Source organism: Abramis brama, assembly GCF_963993115.1.
Source record: "Abramis brama genome assembly, chromosome: 3".
In the NCBI taxonomy this organism is placed as follows: Eukaryota; Metazoa; Chordata; class Actinopteri; order Cypriniformes; family Leuciscidae; genus Abramis; species Abramis brama.
This window is the reverse complement of record NC_139965.1, coordinates 10355376-10376446: the sequence shown is the minus strand read 5'-3', so window position 1 is coordinate 10376446 and position 21071 is coordinate 10355376. Positions and strand designations below refer to the sequence as shown.

Genomic DNA, 21071 nt, shown 5'->3' with positions numbered 1-21071 from the left:
TCTATTTGAAGCTGCAAAAAGGCATACAAAAACACCAATCTGTTATGTACTGATTAAGCATAGTATTCACATTCATAATGTAAAAGAGTAGTTAACAAGCAGTGTTAGAATTAACTATCTATTTATTTATGAAAACATCAAACTAGCATAATAAACTTCTGAGATAAACCTAAAGCAATCTTTTAATCTCCGAAAACCAGTCGTCCATTTTAAATTTGGTACGTTACTTCATACTACTTTTACTATTTCTGCCATATATTATGGTAAAACATTTTTTTTTTTAATTAAAAGTAGTGTGCTAGTACGCGGTTCCGAATTCTGAATCTGTTTGTCTTGTATATTACAATGTACTCTCATTTATTTTTATCTTTTAAGAGAAGTGCCAATCCCGGGGGTGCGCGAGACCATGAGCACTGTCGAAGTCAATCAAATTTTTACCGTTACCTTGATAAATCATGTTATTATTTAAGGGCATTTAACAAAACATCATTACATTCTGTTGTTTAATTAAAGAGAGGCGACAGATAGCAATGAAAGTGGTAACGTTAACAGTTACCACTTTATCAAACTCGTTAACGAGCTGCGCAGCGTTTTATCAGACATCATGCCATTTGCAACAAATCAAACAAAGAAAAACAAAGCTCGTTAAAAATGAGTTCTCTCTAGAAAGGGAGGGACAAACCTACCAAAGTAAGTTATATGAGGAGAAATAAAAATCATTTGTGAAGCACTAATGTTAACTATCAGATGCGGTTGCTGCCTCAAGGCCTCAACTGCTGTTGCGTCTACGGAAAACACCCGTACACAGTTGAGGTCGCTAACTAAATGCACATTTGACCGTCTAAAAAAATAACAATAATAAAATACATTTGATCATTTATATTTGACAATTTCAAATAAACCATAAATCCAAATACCTGACGTGTGCATCCAAGTTATCCATGGCGCGAACTTGCTGAAGTTGCTTCTTGAGGCGCTGAGTGACGTTGCAGCAATGTGATTGGATGATAGTTAACACATATTGTGTTGGACACACTGTGTTGTTTCTCGCTCTCTCTTTCTTTTTATTTTTTACACATGATCAACTTAAAATTACACAAAATGTGTTAAAATAGCCATAACACAAAAAAATGTGTTATTATCACATCCTTTTTGAGAGTGATTACTGTGGTTACTAAGTTTAAGCTAATGATATCACACACACACACACACACACACACACACACACACACACACACACACACACACACACACACACACACACACTATGAAGTAGTAGTACAATAACACATCATTCCAGGAAATCCCTATTGGGCATCATAATGTCTGTTGCTGAATAATCAGAAGATTGAAACACTTTGGTTTATTAAACATGAGTAATAAACACACGACTGCTTTATTCTGTGTAAGAATCACATCATCTCACAGAAGGATGAGCTCAACTGTCCTTATGAAGTGAGTTTGGAGTAAAAACATGTTATTAAATGCTGTCTTATGTTGGACAAGAGGTTCATACAGTTTTTTACAATCACTGCTACTATTTTCAGAACCTTGATGTTATTTTTCAAAACTCTAGACACAAAACTCAAACCGGTTATCACTTGTAACACAGGCTGTCTAATGTTCAAAACATTGCATTGTGCATTCACATCTTTAAAGAAATCTTGCACTTGCACAATCATTGGTTCAAGAAACAAATTTACTGTGAAATACCATATAAACAAAACTATAGATCACCCACACACAAGCAACCGATAGTTTCACTGTCATTGTTCGTACAATCATTAAATATTGTAGAACAAAATAGGGGATACAGGTTTCATTATGGTACTACAAGTACAGTAAATACATCTCTGTAAAAGTACTGCAGTAGTAGAGAGAATACTACAGACACAGAGGAATCATTGAACAAAGTTTGTAATATATTGATGCAAAACACTACAATCACAATATAGGTTTATTTGAATCAAAGCAAAAATAATTAGCTATGAAATAGAAAAGAAAGGACAGTACTGTAAAACATCAAATGCAGTGTTCCTCAACTTGCTTGCTTGTACTGTAAGAAACAAAACAGGAGTGATTACTGTACTTCTACATTTACTTACAGTTACTTATCATTTTGAGCAGTTTGTATCAACTGATAGTTAGATCATTGTAAGGAAATGAATAGACACTCATTTGAAATGTAATGTGTGAATTGCCTTTTGAAATAGTAGTACTTTGATGTTCAGTTGTGTCATATTGAACAGGTGATTTTTGTTGAATGAACAAATGATCTAAGTTTTATGTGTATTGTATCCAAGAAATTGAGAAAAGGGTTAGAGTTTTGAAAAATGTGCATTTTGACCATTGGTTGTGAGTTTTGTGTCTAGAGTTGTGAAAAATGACATCAAGGTTCTGAAAATAGTAACAAAGTGATTGTAAAAAACTGTAAATGCTTCTCGTGTTTGGAAAGATGTTTGATGTGTGTTGCTTTTTCAAATGCGCTTTATAAGTGACTCAAACTCACAGTGTTTACAGAGCCATACATCAGTGACAAGCTGCGCATAAAAAAATAATCGCAGCCTTTGCGATTTCATAATTGCGATTAATCGTGCAGCCCTAATCTGAACAAGGTTCAATGACTCACTCATTGACAGTGATTTGTCGCCGCCTACTGGAGGATTTCCACTGCACTCTGGAGAACAAGGGTACGTTCACACGACAACGATGTGCTAAAAACAGAAACATTTTTCTTTGTACAGATGACAACGTTATCAAAATGATCCCTGTTCACACGGACCCGTAAAAAAAAACGACTAATAATGCTGTATATCGCATAACAGACAAGTAGTTGGCGATGTGACTTTGTAAAGGATGACTACGGGACTGCGCACACACACATTATTTGTTTAATTGTCATTCTAAGGATGTTAATCTTGATAATACTGTATCATTACTTTGTCTTCTGGGTAAATTTCATCTTCACAAAGCCAGAAACATTCACTGTAATCCCAATCTTAGAATGTTCTCCTCTGATATAAAGTCACTTTTACATCCTTTAAGAAAATATCAAAACCTTTGAACACAAGGGCTTCGAAAAACAAATATCATCCTTGAGTCTGTTGTAAGGAACCTTTCATTTAAAAAAGCCTATAGACTAAACACGCAATAGCCTACGCATGTGCATGATGTCACTGTTTTCACAAATTCGCATTTTTGTATTTACACGGAGATGATTAGGGTCTCGTTATCAAAAACTTGCACTTTGTTTGCAACCCGTTTTTAAAAGTATTTCGTCAGGCTCGTTTATTGCAGCTCATTAATATCAGGTTGGAGTTTCTTCCTCTGCTATGGTGAACTGACTTTGGTCTTCAGTTGAAACTGTGAAATACACACAAAAAACATTTTCAACATTTAAACGGACATGTGTTATGTTTTTTTTTTTTACTGCAGTTATTGCTTTCATGAATGACTATCTGTTTAAAATATAGATTTATATAATATAAAAGACAGGCAGTAAAGGCAGATCTGTCAGTGAGAGTGAGAGAGTGAGAGTGAGAGTGTGTGTGTGTGTGTGTGTGTGTGTGTGTGTGTGTCAGACAGAAGTTGTACCTCTCGCTCTGTAACATTTGTAAAGCAGCACGACTGTCGCTAGCAGATACGGAGAAGCGGCCAGAAGAGAACTGAGGATTTTGAGGACTGAAATCTGACCTGAACGTGACACTGAAAAACAGAAACACAAGCACATTATTGAGCAACAAAGTTTTGAGAGTGAATATAAAAGCTTTGCAATATTTTTCCTCCTGTCTCTCTCTATTATTCCAGTAAATAAAAAACAAACAAAACTAATTAATAATTAATGAAAAGTTGTGGGATGTTGTCTATAAGATGTTGATTTCACTAAATCTCAGTATTGTCACGATCATCAGCTGGAGTGCCCTTGATAGCCAGCAGAGGGCACTCAATCCTTCTTCTTCTTCTTCTTCTGATTAATGGCGGATCATATCTTTACGATATATACCGTCATCTACTGGACTACTACACAGGAGTGTGTAAAAAGGACGCTGGCAAATGACACATTAAATCATAAAATCATAAAACAATAGAAAAAAAAACAAAAAAACTAAATTCTTATACTTAAACCAGTATCATTAAGATACATAATGAAATACTTTATTCTTTGTCCCTGCATTCCTTGCTCCAGTAAAATATTATGAATGTCATTTTCTGTATCAGAGTCTTTCCATTTCTGTCTGAGTTGGTCAAATTTCTTACATCTAAATAAAACGTGGGTGACATCCTCCAAGGCACTCAATCCTAGACCAGTGCCACTCTGTCATGGACTTCATTACCCATAATCCTTTGCCCAAACTCATCAGTACTCATTGTTTTCAGCTGTGTCTCATTAACCTTATTAGGTGACCCTTTATAAGCCTGGTCAATTCAGTCATTCATCGCTAAGTGTTGCATGTGTCTTAACTGCATTTCTAAAACTTTGTTTCCTGGTTTTGATTCTCTGCTTGTTCAGTTGGATTTCTCTGTTCGCCTCAGCCCTTAACTCGGTTATTGTTTGCCTGTATATGACCTTTGCCTGTTTATGGACTTTAATTGTGGATTACCCTTTCAATAAATATAAGTGGTGGTGAGATGAAGCCTCATGAAGTGTTGAAGCTTTTCAGCCCAGTGGTTCACTGAAGGGTTCATTTCTCGAGGCTTCATTTGCTCACACCACCTGGTGGTCAAAGAGTGTAAAACAAGCAGATCCTTTACAGATGACCTGATGTGATCTGTGATCAAGGCCGGACTTACCATTGAGCTTGACTGGTCTCTGCTGTTACACGTTTATGTTTGTTTGACTTGAACAGTTATATGCCAGTCAGAAATTATTAGCCACATTTCCATTTCTTTCGCATTTGTGATCTTGTGGTGGCTACTTTAAACGGCTCCATTAAGGCTTCAGCCAAAAAGAGCGCACATTTCGAAAGATATCGATACATTCTCATGTTCACGCCTCATTTTCTTTTCAGCGGATGACAGTTTCTATTAATGTTCCACTAAATAATGCGATCTGAAGAGTTTAAAGCTTCATCAGCATTTACTCCCGTCTCATTGCCATTAAATCTCATTGTCGTTTTTTGCTTCATCAAAAGCCACTTTTCCACCGACTGGCCAAACCGTTGTCTTTGCCACATAGACTAATCTATTTATATGAATACAATGTGTATTTTATGATGGTATATGATTGTATTACATAACGGTGTAATAAATGTTGTAAGAGCCAATTTAATATGCTTTCAATTTGTATTTTTTATTATTCTCATCTTATTTCTGTTTTATGTGTAGTGCTGTATTATTCAAGAATTTACTTAAAGTTATCCTGTACTGCATTTACTCAAAGTTGTCCTTGTATAATTTACTTGAAGTTAGCTTTAAAGCCACTCCTCCTCATACAGTGCTATGCATAAGTTTAGACACCCATGCTAAAGTTGACTAAAAAGAGGAATAAAAAATCATCTTTTGGAAATTTAACTTAATGCTTTAATTAAAAAAATTAGGAAAAATCCAACCTTTAAGGACACCAATTTTCTTTGTGAATGAATAATGTATCGTAAATAAATAAATGTTCTTCCTTAAAATACAGGGTGCATAAGTTTGGACACCCCTATGTTAAATTCCCATAGAGGCAGGCAGATTTTTATTTTTAAAGGCCAGTTACTTCATGGATCCAGGATACTATGCATCCTGATAAAGTTCCCTTGACCTTTGGAATTAAAATAGCCCCACATTATCACATAGCCTTCACCATACCTAGAGACTGACATGGAGTACTTTCCATAAGATCATCTCTCAATGCAAATCAAACCAGCTATTAGGCTAACTGAAATAAAACCATGCCAATCTCTAGGTATGGTGAAGGCTATGTGGAGACATTACATACTTGAGCGCTGGAAGTATTGGCCGAAAGAATTTCAAAGATGTTTCATGTTTTTGCCTTTTTGTGTTTGTGAAAATAAATGTGCAACACTTTAACGGACTGGCCATATATTTTTGACGCGTAAAGACACTTCAACTCCTAATAGAAGCAAGAAAAAGGTGGCTTTGATCCTTGTTTCTAGAAATGTATTGGCTTGAAAAAAGGGGTTTCCAAATGTGTGTGAATCAATTATTTGGTCATAATATGCATAAGGGGCAATATTACTATTATGAAAGTGGCTGGGTTTAAACCATGAGTTTATCTGCGAAAATATTGCGCCAAGATTGGAACCGCTTCCTGAACCAGTCATCAATTACCCCTTTTCCACCAAGGCAGAGCTGGTGCTGGTTCGGAGCCAGAGCCTAGTTTCAAATCGGTTCTTTGTTTTTCCACCGCCAAAGCACCAGCTCCGAACCAGTAAAACTGGTTCTTAAGTAGCACCAAATCATTGCAGGGTCTAGAACGGAGCCAAGAAAGAACCGCTTGCGTCAGGGGCTGGGGGCGGGGTTACCGTGACCAACAAGACGAATAGAAACTTGTGACCGCCATTTTTAAATAGCAGCTAGTCGAGCTAATAGCAGCTCGATTATAATATCCGTCTATGTAAGTTACGGCGAGCTGCACGAACGCGTTGGATTCCGATGTATTTTTGCAAACCCATGAGCATCCATAGTATTGCAACGTCCGTTATTGTTGATGGCTTGTTCGAGATGCATCGGAGCGGCGAGGACCGATCGGAGCTGCGGGAGTGTTTGGAGAGCATACGACTCCTTGTGCTTTTAGATCGCTATCGCAGTGCTTTGATGTCATGCGGCGATCGATCTGCGAGAAGCCGATGCATCTCGAACAAGCCTGGCGTGTTTGTGTTTGGCGCTACCGCACTAGCGGTTGCTGGGCAACATGAGACGTATACAGTGACGTAAGATCTGGCTCTGTTGTGGCTCTCTAGCCGGTGGAAAGGCAAACCGGTTCTTAGTAAGCTCGTCAGTCGAACCAACTCTGAACCAGCTTTGGCTCTGGCTCTGAACCAGCACCCGGTTCTTGTTGGTGGAAAAGGGGTAAATGACATCATTGGTCTAAAGTGACACAAGCCTCGATACGAGCTTCACTGAAAGCTTCCGGGATTTCTCGACACACACTCCGAAGCCTCGGCACAGAACGTAACATCACTAATAAATACTGTGTTTGGATCCTCAACCTTCGTGTCTCCGACCAGTACATGACCAGTATATTTTGCATGTGATTTGATGGTTATGCTTTCGTTTATGTGACACAATAAACACTGATGTCAATAACTGATTTTGCTCCAGCAGAAATAAGAGCCAGAGACTATAATATATAATAGTATATAATAATGGTGTGGCGTTTCTCATTAAATCATCTCACCGGTGACTGAGATCCAGCTGTGGAGTGACTGTCCTCTCTCTGTTTTACAGTAGTAGAAACCCTCATGTGACTTTGAGACAGTAGTGATGCTCATCTCTCCTGTCGTCTGATTCTGGATCAGTGATCCGTCTTTATAGAAATCAGCGCTGAGGATCGGGGAGTTTGTAGATCGATGTAAACAGTGTAGAGTCAGAGTCTCTCCCTCAATCACAGGATCAACAGAACTCTCCAGAATCACCTCACCGTCTACAAACACAAGAAATGTGTGTTTAATGCTGTAAATATTAAGAATACATAAGAAAAATATTTGATATTATGAATTGTACTTTATACATCTCAAGCTTTCTTATGCTAGTGTCGTGTAAATCGAAAACGCAACAATTTTATGAGTAACCAATTGTTTTGTTTAAACCGTTTTATTTATTTATTTTGTTGAAAAAAGTAAGCGTTGTAGGAACATTAATTCTTATTTGTCATTTCTTATTGGTTATTCACGGTCACATGGGCACAGCGGATCACTTCTGCTGTCTTTATTATCTCCTATGGTGGATTGTTTTTAGGGTTGGAAGAGGCGAGTAGCGGGAGCAAACTTTCTGTTGACCGTATTGCATCGGTTTGAATGCCGTATCAAGCTTTATATAGTTTATTAAAATAAAATTGAAAGCAAGCTCAAGTTCATCAGTCTTTATGATGGAAATGACGACCGACTATGTGTCTTTTGGATGCCGCTAATCAAGGTCCACCTTTAAACCCAGCCATCAGTGGGGCACAAAAACATTACACTAATGAGATTGTACAAATTCATACACAATAGTCAACAATTTGCCAATTTAAAATAGTTACACATTTCCATGAGAGTTTGTTGGTTGTGTATCAGATTTTTAACCACTGGCATAAAAACACGTCCTTTTTGCAGTTTAATCTGCCAATTTATATGGTAAGAACTGTCTGATGAATGTGAAAAGTGACCAGTCACATTTTGCTTTGTTTGTATGTGGCATTTAAGAGCAGGTTCATGAAACATCACAATAAATGAAGTTACAAAACAGAGGAGCCTAAATATTCAGTCCTGTCAATCATCATTATGAGCGTATATAAGCAGCGACAATTCTCACGCCATCCCTCCTCCTCCCCATCTCCTCCTCTATTTCTCTTATTCTTCCTCTGCGCTGTCCTGTCAGAGAGGGTTTAGATCGAGCCTCCTTTGAGGACAGCAAGCCAAGTTCATTTACCATAAACTATATTAAGAGTGAATGGAAATGTGAACTCATGAATAGATACATATGGAGAAACTCATTCAAATAATTGAACAGAAGTCAGTCTGTCATCAGCTGTACAGAAAACAATTAGTGGAAAATGTCTTTAGACTGTAATTATAATTTAGGTTATAACATTAGACTAGTAGATGTCATGATTATAAACCGGACTCACCATGTACAGTGATGTTTCGAGGACGGCGTTTCTCTCCAGATTCAGACTCACACCAGTACACTCCAGTGTCAGATGTGCTGAGAGAGTCGATTACACATCGAGATCCTGTTTGTTTTGCACAAGTTTGTGTGTCTTTGTCTGTGTATCTTCTCACTGTCCATCCAGCAGAGTTACTCTGATCCTCACAGCTCAGAGAGAGAGAGTCAGATGAGAAGTGTTGACTTCTGCTGGGCTTGATGACCAGAGACACTGAAGCAGAAACTCCTGAAAAGAGGAAAATCTCCATCAAAACTGACAGCACAGAGACTGCAGTGAAACACAGATCCGGATGAGCACAAGCATAAACCCTCACCAGTGATCCACAGTGTGTGTGAGCTGCTGTTGTGTGTGTAATAGGCTGGTCGTCCTCTCTCTGCTCTGCACGTATAAACTCCTGTGTGCTGTAGAGCAGCAGGACTGAGAGTGTAAGATCCTCCAGCTCCTCTGCTGCTGTCTGACAGATGATCATGATCTCTGAACCAGCTGAACGTCCAGCCTTTAGAGGAGCCTGAAACCTCACAGGTCAGAGTCACTGATTCTCCTTCAGTCAGCCACGGCTGTGGAGACACTCGCACTGATGCCTGAGCTTCAGCTGAACAAAACATCACGAGTTACAGAGCCGTAGAGAAACTGATGGAGAAGCTGATCACAACAAACACACACTCACCTGAGACAGTCAGTGTAACAGCATCACTGCGCTGAGAGCTTTGAGTGTGTATCTGTCCTGTACAGGTGTATTTACCGCGGTGAGAGAGATCAACACGGCTGATGTTCAACTCTTGTGTTGAGGTTCGGCTGACAGTGTTTTCATATTGGTTGTTGGTTCCCTCTATTTCCCATCTGTATGTCCACTCAGTGTCTCCTCCCCACTTTATATCACATCTGAGAGTGACTGTTTCTCCTCTAAACACTCGTTCATCAGGTCGTACCGTCAGCACAGCTTTAGGCCTCTCTGTACAAACACAGATTATTGCATTTATAGTTTCAGAAGTTGTGTAGATATTGTCTCTGATCTGTATTTGTTGCATCACACACTACAGTCTCTCTCACCTGTAACATTTACCCACAGTGCATCACTGTCTTGTGTGTAATAGACTGGTTTCCCTCTTCCAGCTCTACACCAGTACTGGCCTCCATCAGACACTGAATCAATCTTCAGGCTGTAGTTTGTTTCTGTCTGCTCTGTCTCAGTGTTCAGTGTGTGTTTGTACCAGTAAGAGTCCCAGTCTCCAGTGGACGGATCCATGCGACAGGTCAAAGTCACTGTGTTTCCAGTCAGTGCAGCTCCTGCAGAGTCTGATGTGAGTTCAGGCTTCAGCTTTAGATCTGCAGGAGAACAACAACAGATTCAGATCCTCAAGACTCAAATAAATGAGCATTTAAATGACTCAAATAATTGCTTCAGTCCTCTTATTGGAACAGATGTGGCTGATACAGAAGTGCATAAGAAAAGAGTTGATCTCCACATTACCCCTTCACTGTCACCCCTCTTTATCACAGAGACATGACAATCACTATCCAAACTTAAATAGTTGTAATTCAAGAATGATTAGGAATATAGACCTATGACTGCTCTTGTTTTAAAGAAGACATTTGGAAGATTATTGTAGAAGTGAAAATTATGAAAGTGAAAAAAAAAAGTTATAGAAGTTTGAGTTTAGGAAAATGTATATAATGTAAAAAATATAATTATTTATATAAAATATATATTTTTACAAAACATGTTTTACTTTAAAACTGAAAGAAAATCAAAGCCAAGTTGTGTTCCAAAGTTTAGGTTGATGTCTCAAAAAATGATCTTTCAGTGAGATTTAGTTTGGGCGCAGTACCAAACCTTTTCACTAGATGACAGCCAAGCTCTGTTAATGACCATATAAGGACGCCTCCATTTCCATACATGTTTAGAGTGATCTGAACCATATATTTCCATAATGATCATACAATTTATGAAGTAGAGATCTATTGAGAAGTAGTATGGGCAGTTTAGCAGTATTTGATTTGAATTCAACCTCTAATAAACGCATAAAAAGCACGTATGTGCGTTACAGCTCACGCCGCCACATCACATATCAATAATCCATCATTTGTTTCATTATATTTAAAACCTTTTCAGACCTTTTTTCCTCATACAATTGAATTGGTTTTATCTTTTGAACTGTTGGCATGAAAAGGAGTTTCTACCAATCTTTCACGATTTTTCATGTTCATAGCTATTTCAAAATAAAGGCCTGAACATGCCTAATGCGTATTAAATATTCTAGTTGCAAATTGATAAATTACTGATCCTCTGTCATTTATTTTGAAAATCAGTCAACAAGCTTTCAAATGATATATAGTTTGTCAATATTACTTTAGGTTTTTAGTAAAATATTATTGTTTAAAATATATAATGACAAACGTCCCACCTGTGGGTCATGTGACCCTGCAGTGTCTCGATTGGTTGTGTGATCATGATCATGTAGAGAGAGTTTAAGAGGACAATGATGTTCAACTCACCCTTCACAGAGAGAGAAACAGCAGAGCTTGATGTTGATGAGTTTGGTCTTCCATCTCTCTGTCCTTTACACCAGTACTGACCCTGATCAGACTCAGTAGCTCCTCTGATAGTGAGAGTGTCTCTGTTTACAGTGTAACGATAATCAGACGTCTGTAACTTTACACTGCCTTTATACCACTCATATCTCCAGTTGTAATAAGAGTTTATCACACACTTCAGATTGACTGTTTCTCCAGTGAATACAGGACTGTCTGGTGTCACAGTCACTGTAGATGTGGGTAAACCTGAGAAGAAAGACAGAAACACAAACTAAGAGACTCAAACAGCTGGTTTCATTAATCTGCAGACCCTTACGAAAAGAAAATATATTTCCCTATAAATGATCAATATATTAAATGGTTTAACAGTATATTTGAACATATACATAATAATATATTGTGTTAATATATTACAATATATTGAATAATACATAAGGAATTACCGCTTTTCATATATTGAAAAAAAAAGTTACAATGTATTTACTAATATATCATAATGTATGGAATTTAATATTCAGTAATACACTTCATAATATATAGATGTATATGTGATCAGATATGGTACTGCATGTGTAATATAATATTGCAGATATAAACTCACCGCATTAACCCTATAACTGCTGGTGCAAAATAAAACACTACTAAAAGCGTATTAAGAGGTGGATTAATTCAGATGGGACACCACTGAAGGTTAGGTGTGAAATGCACCGCCGGCTACTGGTATTAATATATCGCCATATGTCAATGCATATATTGCAGTGTATTGAAAAATATAAGCTCTAGTTTCCCATATATGGACATGTATTTTGTAATATATTGCATTATATTTTGCAGTATATTCCCATATATTTTTGTTCCGGAAGGGGATAATCTGAAGGGCAGCAGCTCATGAATGAACTGAACATGTCTGGAGGATAGGGGTGAGCGAGGCACAAACTAACGCAGAGCTAGTTGTAACCATAGACTGTAAAAAATATGGACAAAGCGTCTGTGACGTCACCCATAGACTTTCTGAAGAATGGTTTTGAGGCCGTTTATGGGGGGTATGGGCGGCGCCATCTTGGAAAATCTTGGGAAATCCTAACCCCGCCCACCTTCTGGCCAATCCATGTATGGGTAAAAGGGCGGGCTTTGTGTGAGACTGAGCCGGCCGGTGGACCCGCCTCTTCAGCCAAGCAGCCTCAGCTAACGTTACAAGATCGACTGGCAGACTAGGCTACTTTTTACAGTCTATGGCTACTACATTCACTGCAAAGCTGCTGAAGAGTACAACCCATCTGAATTTGCTGGTAAGTTGTAACGTGAAGTTCATGTATGTCTCTTAAAGGCATGTTCAGACACCTTATAGTTATGTATCCTGCAAGGTACTATCCGGGTAAAATCATGTGAACAGTTAACAAGTTAGTACTACAACGAACGCAACCCATTTTATGTACGATATTTCAATACAAATGTTCAGATACAGAGGTGGTATGATGTGTTGTGTCAGATCATGGCCGAGACGTCAAATTTCAGGAATTCCACTCGGCGCAGCCTATGCTCGTTATCAGCTGTCAATCAAGCTGTCAATCAAAGTTAACCACGCCCTTATTTGTCATACATTTTATATCTAAATACGATCTAAACTAACGAGTTAGAAAAAAATTCACCCCCCTCACAGTTGTCAGGCACTCGGAACCTATCGAAAAATACAATAAAAGTCCATGGGACCAACCTGTAAAAATATGAATTTATGCTGTGAAAACGGACATTTTAACATGAGGGTCTATGGACATTTGCTCCCTTTTGGGACCTGCCTCTAGCGGATTTTCGATGTATTGCAGTTTTTCGCACTTCCGGGTAGGCTTCATTTTTCAGATTAGAGTGTTGCCGCTTGGTTGTAACACACGGTTTAAAACTTTCCACACATGCCAGCAAGATGAAGCTTAGAGCCCGTACACACGGAGACGCGCTCAGCTGTACAGCCTACATAAATCATATGCATCCGGCGTTTTGGGAGCCTGAAACCGCTATTTTTTGAAACAAGGTCCCAGAGTGGATAAATCTGAAACCGACACACTTGCGTTTTCGTGTGTACAGCCAATCCGTGTATTTTGTGAAACAATGATATCATCACCGCACCACTACGTCACATAAGAGCAAAAACAACTGCGGTGTGTTCGTGTTGCAGAAGCTGCTGAGCCTCTTATTTCTTTATGTATTATTCACTTGAATGTATTTTTGTTTTATTTCTTTATTTCTTCATATTTTCTTTCTCATGCTATGATTCTTGTCTGTTGTCTGAGAAATTTCATATTTTGTACCAGGCTATGTATGGTTGTTTATGTTGTTCAATAAAGTTATTAGTAAAAATAAATAAATAAAATAAATAAGAAACTACTGAGCCTATTATTATTGTATACAGCGCACCAGGTTTATGCACATGCTCCAAGTCTTCTCCATTTTTAGTGTATCTCTGTGGCAGAATTACAGCGCCACACACTGGTCTGGCATGTGAACTACAGCGTTTTGAGTCGGTTTCAGTGGTTTCGTGCGTACGCAGATATTTCTTGAGACGATGCCGTGTTTACAGAATTTTTTTTTTAAATGAGGGAAAAAAGATTGGATTGGGAAACTCTGGTTTGGTGTGGATGTGGTCTCAGTGTATTTACTAGTTGTCATATCAACAATATAGTGAACAATCTTTGGATGATATCACTGAACATTTATTTAACCATAGCAAAATTGAATTTCTTACTTAAGTAAATTTTGATTTAATGTTTATTTAAAATTAGACAAATTTGATATTATTTTAATCTCCAATCTATTATTTAACAGCTGAGATAGTTATTTAATGCTGATCTAACCAGCAGAAGCCACTAGCAGGGTTTGAATCCCAGTTGTACAGGCGGGGCATGTTGTCACACTGCGTTACAATGAGCCTCTATTAGAACTATGATATTCTATTCTACACTTTTATCAATTCTATTGAGAAATCATGAGAAAAAGGTGAATAAAGACAGAGTCAGAGTTCAGAAATTATGAATTATTATCATGTTTTGTACTATGCTGTATAGCTGATATGTGGTGTTTGTTGTAAATCTAAAAAATATATATTTATTTTTAATTATTAAAAAATGCCATTATTTTATATGAAAAAGTCAATAATTGTATTTTATTGACAACATATTTTAGTTTGTCTTGTATATTTTTTAATTAGATCTGATAACATTTTAAGGTTAACATGTTACAATGTACTCCACCTATGGGGCATGTTGTCACATTTCACTTCCATTCTTTCGGGGGAAAATCAAGAAAAAAAAAAAAAAAAGGTATATACTGTATTAATTAAACAAAACTACATAATTGTACTAGACATGTGGGAAATGAATGTGGAAAAAATAAATACTCTGAACCCCGAGTGAATTTACACAAACTGAGAAAGTCAAAAAGTATTAGACTGTTCCCCGCTCTCTAGATAATGAACTCTGAGAAGATCTGAGATCATAATCAGCCTGTCACTGTATATAGAGATGATTACAAACTCTTAACAAACATAATCTGACTGAGTGTGAGACAAAGTAAACTCTTTTCTACTCAATGTCTTCAGGTTAAAGTGATGTGATGAAATGATGAACACACTCACCTGATACTGTCAGTGTAACTCCATCACTGATCTCTGAGTACTGTGGGGTTTCAGTCAGAGTTCCTCTACAGCTGTACAGACCAGCATGAGACGGCTCCACAGATGTGATTATATAGATCTGGTCTGTTCTTCTGCTGTTATCTTGATCTTTATACCAGCTGTACCTCCAGACTCCTGTCTCCTGTATGTCACATGTGAGAGTGACTCTCTCTCCTCTGAACACACGAACATCAGGCTTCACCTGCACTACAGGTTTCACTGTGAAATGAGCAAACACACACTTCATGTTTGAATCTTTTAAAACTCAAAATTAGCTTTCACTGAAAAAAATCTACAGAGTAAAAGGGCACTTACCACTCACTGTTATCTTTATTGCATTACTGAAGTGTGTGTAGTATTCTCCTCGCTGTGCTCTACACTCGTATGTTCCTCCATCAGAGACTCTCACAGAACTGATTGTTTTAGTTCCTGCATAATCACTGGATTCCCAGTTTGAGTCTTTCCTCCAGAGAAACCTCCATCCAGTTGAGCTTCCCACGTCACAGCTGAGAGTAACTGTGTCTCCAGTGAACACTGAACTCTGGGGCGTTACAGTCAGAATCGGTTTATCTGGAAGTGAACAGTGATGCAGTGTTGAGCTCATTTATGTTACTGATCATATCTTTCACTAGTCTTCTGTTTTATCATTCTTTTTTGTACAGTAAACTGTGTAATTTATTTTGATTTGAAGTGTTTGTCTTTTCTGCTCCACTCAAAAAAATGATTCAAGCCCTTCTTAGGTATGACACATTTAAATTGTGTTCACTTTATTTAAATATATCTAATTAAGAATAATACATATATATTTAATAAGTCTAACATAAAATGTAAATAGTGTCATCTATGAGATTTATTTTATTTGATTAACTCAAATTAATTTGGCTTCGGAGCCATTTGCATATGTTAAAGACAAGCTCAGAGATGAACATGCTCAGAGAGTGTGTGTGTGGCTCAGAGAGTGTGTGTGTGGCTCAGAGAGTGTGTGTGTGTGGCCGCCATTTTCTCGTCTAGGACTGCTACATAGTATTCATTATTGGGAAGTATTATCTTGTTTGTATTTGTAATAAAGAATTTACCTCACTGTAAGAGAATGTGTATATCATAATTTTGAGTGAAATATGCAACAGTGGTGAAAGTTGTGCGAGGTGAATTGAAAAATAAGACATTTCACCATAAAATCATGAAGTGGGATGTTCTGGTAATTTCAGGGAATATTTATAGTTCAGAGTTTTAACAGGTTATGTGACAGACCCAGGTAAATTTACGGATAAGCGAATAACCTCAACTTTTTTTAATATTAAAAATAAAATATGATAAATATCATCATACAACAAATGCTGAAGCAAAAAGGCTAAACAAAATAATAAACTTATTCAGCCATATTATATTTGCAAGCACAGACTGTTTTTAGTTCAGTCAATCTTTCTTTATTTTATAGGAAACATCAAAAACAATATAATTCTTGTTCACAGTAATATACTTCTCAATAGTTTAATCAGTAATAAAAAACTGTTTAAAGATTAAAAGAGTTTAAAATAATAATGATAGTACAATCTGAACGACTCTCTGCTTCTTAGCGTCTGTTTTCATGGATCTGTGTCTCGTGTCGAAGCTGCGTCCTCTTGACGTCACATTTATCGGCCGCATACGTCATAAAGAACGTCTTATTTCAGGACAGTCTCCATTATAAAACTGAGCGTTATTGCTAGTGAAGTGTAAACTGTTGTAGTTTCCTCATGGGAATGTAATGGTCAGTTTACTGAGATGAAGAGCCTCATGACGTTTGCGGCAGATAAATGTGACCTCCGGAGGATTCAGCCTTCGAGATGAGACACAGCCGGTGACTCCAGGATTTGATGATCTGTGAGATTGAGAATGTGTGTGTGTTGTTCACCATGAGCTCTGAGTGACTGAACTTACTCACAGCGGCCTTTCTGGAGCCCATAACCACGAGTGAGAAAGGTCTATATTAACACCAGTATTGGTGTCGGCCCGACACTGCGCTCTCATATTCATACTCATAAAAATGCTCCGATACCAACAACCGATACTAATGCAGTGTGTGTGCAGTGTGTGTGAAGTGTGTTCAGTGTTTAAGCACCATGGTACTTCATTGTTTGCTATGCTATTTAATATCGTATTCATCATAAGGGTATTTGCATGCACAAAATATATGTTTTTCTGGACATGTACTATAGTAGTACTATAATATTCAGGGAATAAAACTGATTGTTCAGAAGGACCTTCGGTTGTAAACGCTGGTCGTAAATGGGAATGTTGCTGGTATAAACCCTGCAGTGAATGAACTGTTAACCATCACTATTGTGTCTTTGAGCAAAGCATTTGACCAACAGTTTCCAGAGGGATTTAGTTCATGGAGCCATTCTGTGATACATTACTCTGGTCTTGGTCATATGATGATAAATATACTCTTGCAAAGAGGAAGAGAAAGTTGGCAAACCACAGTTTGTTACACAGTTACAATTTTTAAAAAATATATATATTTATTTAAGTTTAATATAGTCTTAAGTTTTTTTTATTTGAGTCTAAAGGCCACTGAGAACATGAAATACATGTTTCTATTATTGGAGCTGGTGTGTGAAACTTTCTCTTCCCTTTGGCAGTTTCTGTGGTCGAGATCTTCACTGAGTTTGTTTTGCCCGCTGGATGTGTGCATTTTGTGTTGAGCCTTTATAATAAATATACTTTTACCACAACCATAACCAGCTAACAGGGAACGTTATCATAACTTTGGCTAACGTTAAGGATCTCTCAAAGTTATGAACAAAAATTCTTCCAGTAAATGTGTGTTCAGTGTTATCTGGTCTTTAATAATGTTCTCAAAATTAGCACAAAAACTGTAGTTTCTTCATCTTTAACACTCTTGGACCCATTTAGACATCGAGTTCATTCAACACTGAGGATTTTGCTGTGTATCACGTCACTATAACATTCTCCATTGGATTAATTAGTAAAGGTTTTTTGAGGAGGACTTTTGAGTTGTTAATACAAATTAGGTGAAAAGAATATTTCAGGAACATCAAACTATCCTTTACTATACTCCCCCCAAAAAAAAGAAAAAAAAAAAGCTCCACTAGCACTAAGAAAAAAGGACACTTTAAAGTTTCCATCACCAAACAAAAATGTTTTAAAAACGTTCTTAGAACAAAAATGTGTAATCTGTGAAAACACTCTGGTCTGGGTTTGTGGTTTTGACTTCAACACTAATAATCTGTAAATCACGTCATTCTCTCTGACTTCAGTCCAAAACTCATCAGAACTGAACTCAGTCGCTCAAGTCCTTTTCTATTCTCATGACACTCATGAATATCTCCTGTAACCATAGTGACAGTGACTAAATATCAAAGATGGAGACACACATAAATTAAAGATGGAGACGCTTATAACACTGGAAAGTCACAATTTACATGATTTTATAATGAACCAAAACCTCCACAAAACATGCAACACACACAAGACGTGTGCAGTTACTGAATAATTACTCTAAAGTGAATTGTCAGTCCTCTTATAAGAACAGATGTGGTTGAAAATTATAAGTGATGATCATTAAACAGATGTGAATATGAAGACTCACCTGATACAGTCAGTGTAACAGCATCACTGAAGTCTGTGTGTGAGTCTGATCTCTCTCCTCTACACCAGTATTTACCACTGAGAGACACATCAGCTGTGAAACTGAACTCTGCTGTTGGTGTTGTATATGTATAGTCAGTGTCTCCATCTCTAATCCAGCTGTATCTCTGAATGTCTCCTCCTCTCTGTGTGTCACATGTGAGAGTGACTGTCTCTCCTCTGAACACAGGCTGATCTGGCTTCACCTTCACTACAGGTTTCACTGAGAAACACAGAAGTAAATATTGAAAAGCATCGCAGTATCAAGATCACTGTCATGAACTCAAAACTTCATCAGGAGAAAAACACTTAAATTAAAAATCTAGTTTGCTTGTAAATTGTAATGATTACAACAAAAATGTATGTATTTTTTTGTAATGTATTTTAGATCGGTAAGATTTTTAATGTTTTTAAAAGTAGTCTCTTCTGCTCGCCAAGGCTGCATTTATTTGATTAAAAATACAAACAAAAACAGTAATATTGTGAAATATTATTACAATTTAAAACAGCTGTTTTCTGTGTGAATATACAGTAAAGTGTAATTTATTCCTGTGATCAAAGCTGAATTCTCAGCATCATTACTCCAGTCTTCAGTGTCACATGATCCTTCAGAAATCACTCTAATATGATGATTTGATGCTCAATAAACATTTATGATTATTATCAATGTTGAAAACAGTTTTTTTACATTTTTATTTCATGATGCTATGATGAATAGAAAGTTCAAAAGAACAGCATTTATCTGAAATCTAAAGCTTTTGTAACATTAAACACTACCATTCAAAAGTTTGGGGTCAGTAAGAATTTTAATTTTATTTTTGGGGGAAAGAAATAAAATAAATCAATACTTTTATTCATCAAGGATGAGTTAAACTTATCAAAAGTTACATTAAAGACATTTATAATGTTAGAAAATATTCTATTTTAAATAAATGCTGTTCTTCTTAACTTTCTATTCATCAAATAATTTTGAAAAAAAAAAAATGTACACAACTGTTTTCAACATTGATAATAATAATGAATGTTTCTTGAGCATCAAATCATCATATTAGAATGATTTCTGAAGGATCATGTGACACTGAAGACTGGAGTAATGATACTGAATATTCAGCTTTCATCTGAGGAATAAATTAAATTTTAAAATGTATTAAAATAGAAAACAGTCATTTTAAATTGTCATAATATTTCACAATATTACTGTTTTTTTAGTTGTTTTTTGTTTTGTTTAATTGTTTATCAAATAAATGCAGCCTTGGTGAGCTGAAGAGACTTCTTTTAAAAACATAAAAAGTCTTACCGATCTAAAACTTTTGACCAGTAGTGTATGTATCCAGTCTGCATGTCCTTTGTATTATTGCTCTTCCAGTTCTGACCAGTAGATGATGCTGTTTACAGTCTGAGTGTTTAAAGATCTGAACTGAACTTACTAACTTCTGTCTGTCTGTTCTCAAGCCCTTTTCTCTTCCAGCCCTTCAACCAAACCACACTGAATGAATAAAGCTTAGCATTGAAGATCTTAATGACACACAGTCAATAATTAATATTGCAGCAAAAACTCAGAAACATGCAAATAAAATGATCTTTTGAAATCAGTGTCTGACTGAACTACTTTACAACTGCAAGACTGTTTGATTGAATAAGTAGCAGATTTCTGTAATGTTTTTCAGCATAAGGAACTACAGTCAGATGATTCTGTGAAATATGCAAAACATGGACATAAAACATCAGCAAACAGACAAATGAGGGATCCTGATGAAGACAAATAAACTACTACAACACAATTCACATTAGTTAAAACTAAAATGTACTGCAGTAACGGACAGTACCTTGACTGAGTCCAGAGTGAAGGAGGGACATCAGCACTAAAAGCAGAAGAAACAGATATGAAGCTTTTCCATTCATTCAACACAATGTAAATCACACACTGAAACATGTCTAGAGTTTATTCTACATGAACTGAAAGTGTTTTTCTGTTGTGATGCTCATTCAGGAGAACTGATGGATTATTCTCCAGCATTTAACATCATCACACACGATGACGTCACAGGACTCGTGAACTGATACGAGAGTCGATTCAGCAAAGAGGTTGATGGCAACACAAGACAATTTCTAGATAGCATTAAAGCAAATGCTAAATGTATAGATCAGGATTGTATGATGTTGTGCGACAAAGATATTTCTATAGATGAAGTTAGATCTGGGATCAGTAAACTGGAAGATAATAAATCTCCTGGTAACGACGGTTTGATTAGCGAATTTTACAAGGAATTTCAAGAACAATTATCTACATTTTTATTATGTGTGTTTAATGAAGCTATAGAACGTGGCGAGTTACCTCCATCATTACGCCAGGGATTGATTAGTTTGATACCAAAAGCTAATAAGGACACTACTCTTATCGACAACTGGAGACCGATTACATTACTT

At 36.8% G+C, this 21071-nt stretch overlaps 2 protein-coding genes across 2 annotated transcripts in view; both read right to left on the bottom strand.

Annotated features, from left to right (window-relative positions):
- The window catches only part of LOC311080146 (Fc receptor-like protein 5), a 130597-nt gene that overhangs the window by 98896 nt on the left and 10630 nt on the right, over window positions 1–21071 (bottom strand). The gene's annotated exons all lie outside the window — the stretch shown is intronic.
- On the bottom strand, window positions 1223–20501 carry LOC311078913 (Fc receptor-like protein 5; the record flags this gene model as incomplete). Its single annotated transcript, XM_084107966.1, has 12 exons — window positions 1223–3363; window positions 3595–3705; window positions 7343–7588; window positions 8774–9037; window positions 9126–9404; window positions 9480–9764; window positions 9863–10138; window positions 11309–11593; window positions 14973–15230; window positions 15327–15581; window positions 18607–18867; window positions 20471–20501. 12 exons carry the CDS (start codon window positions 20499–20501, stop codon window positions 3308–3310), a joined length of 2607 nt encoding a protein of 868 aa, XP_083964092.1. The 3' UTR covers window positions 1223–3307.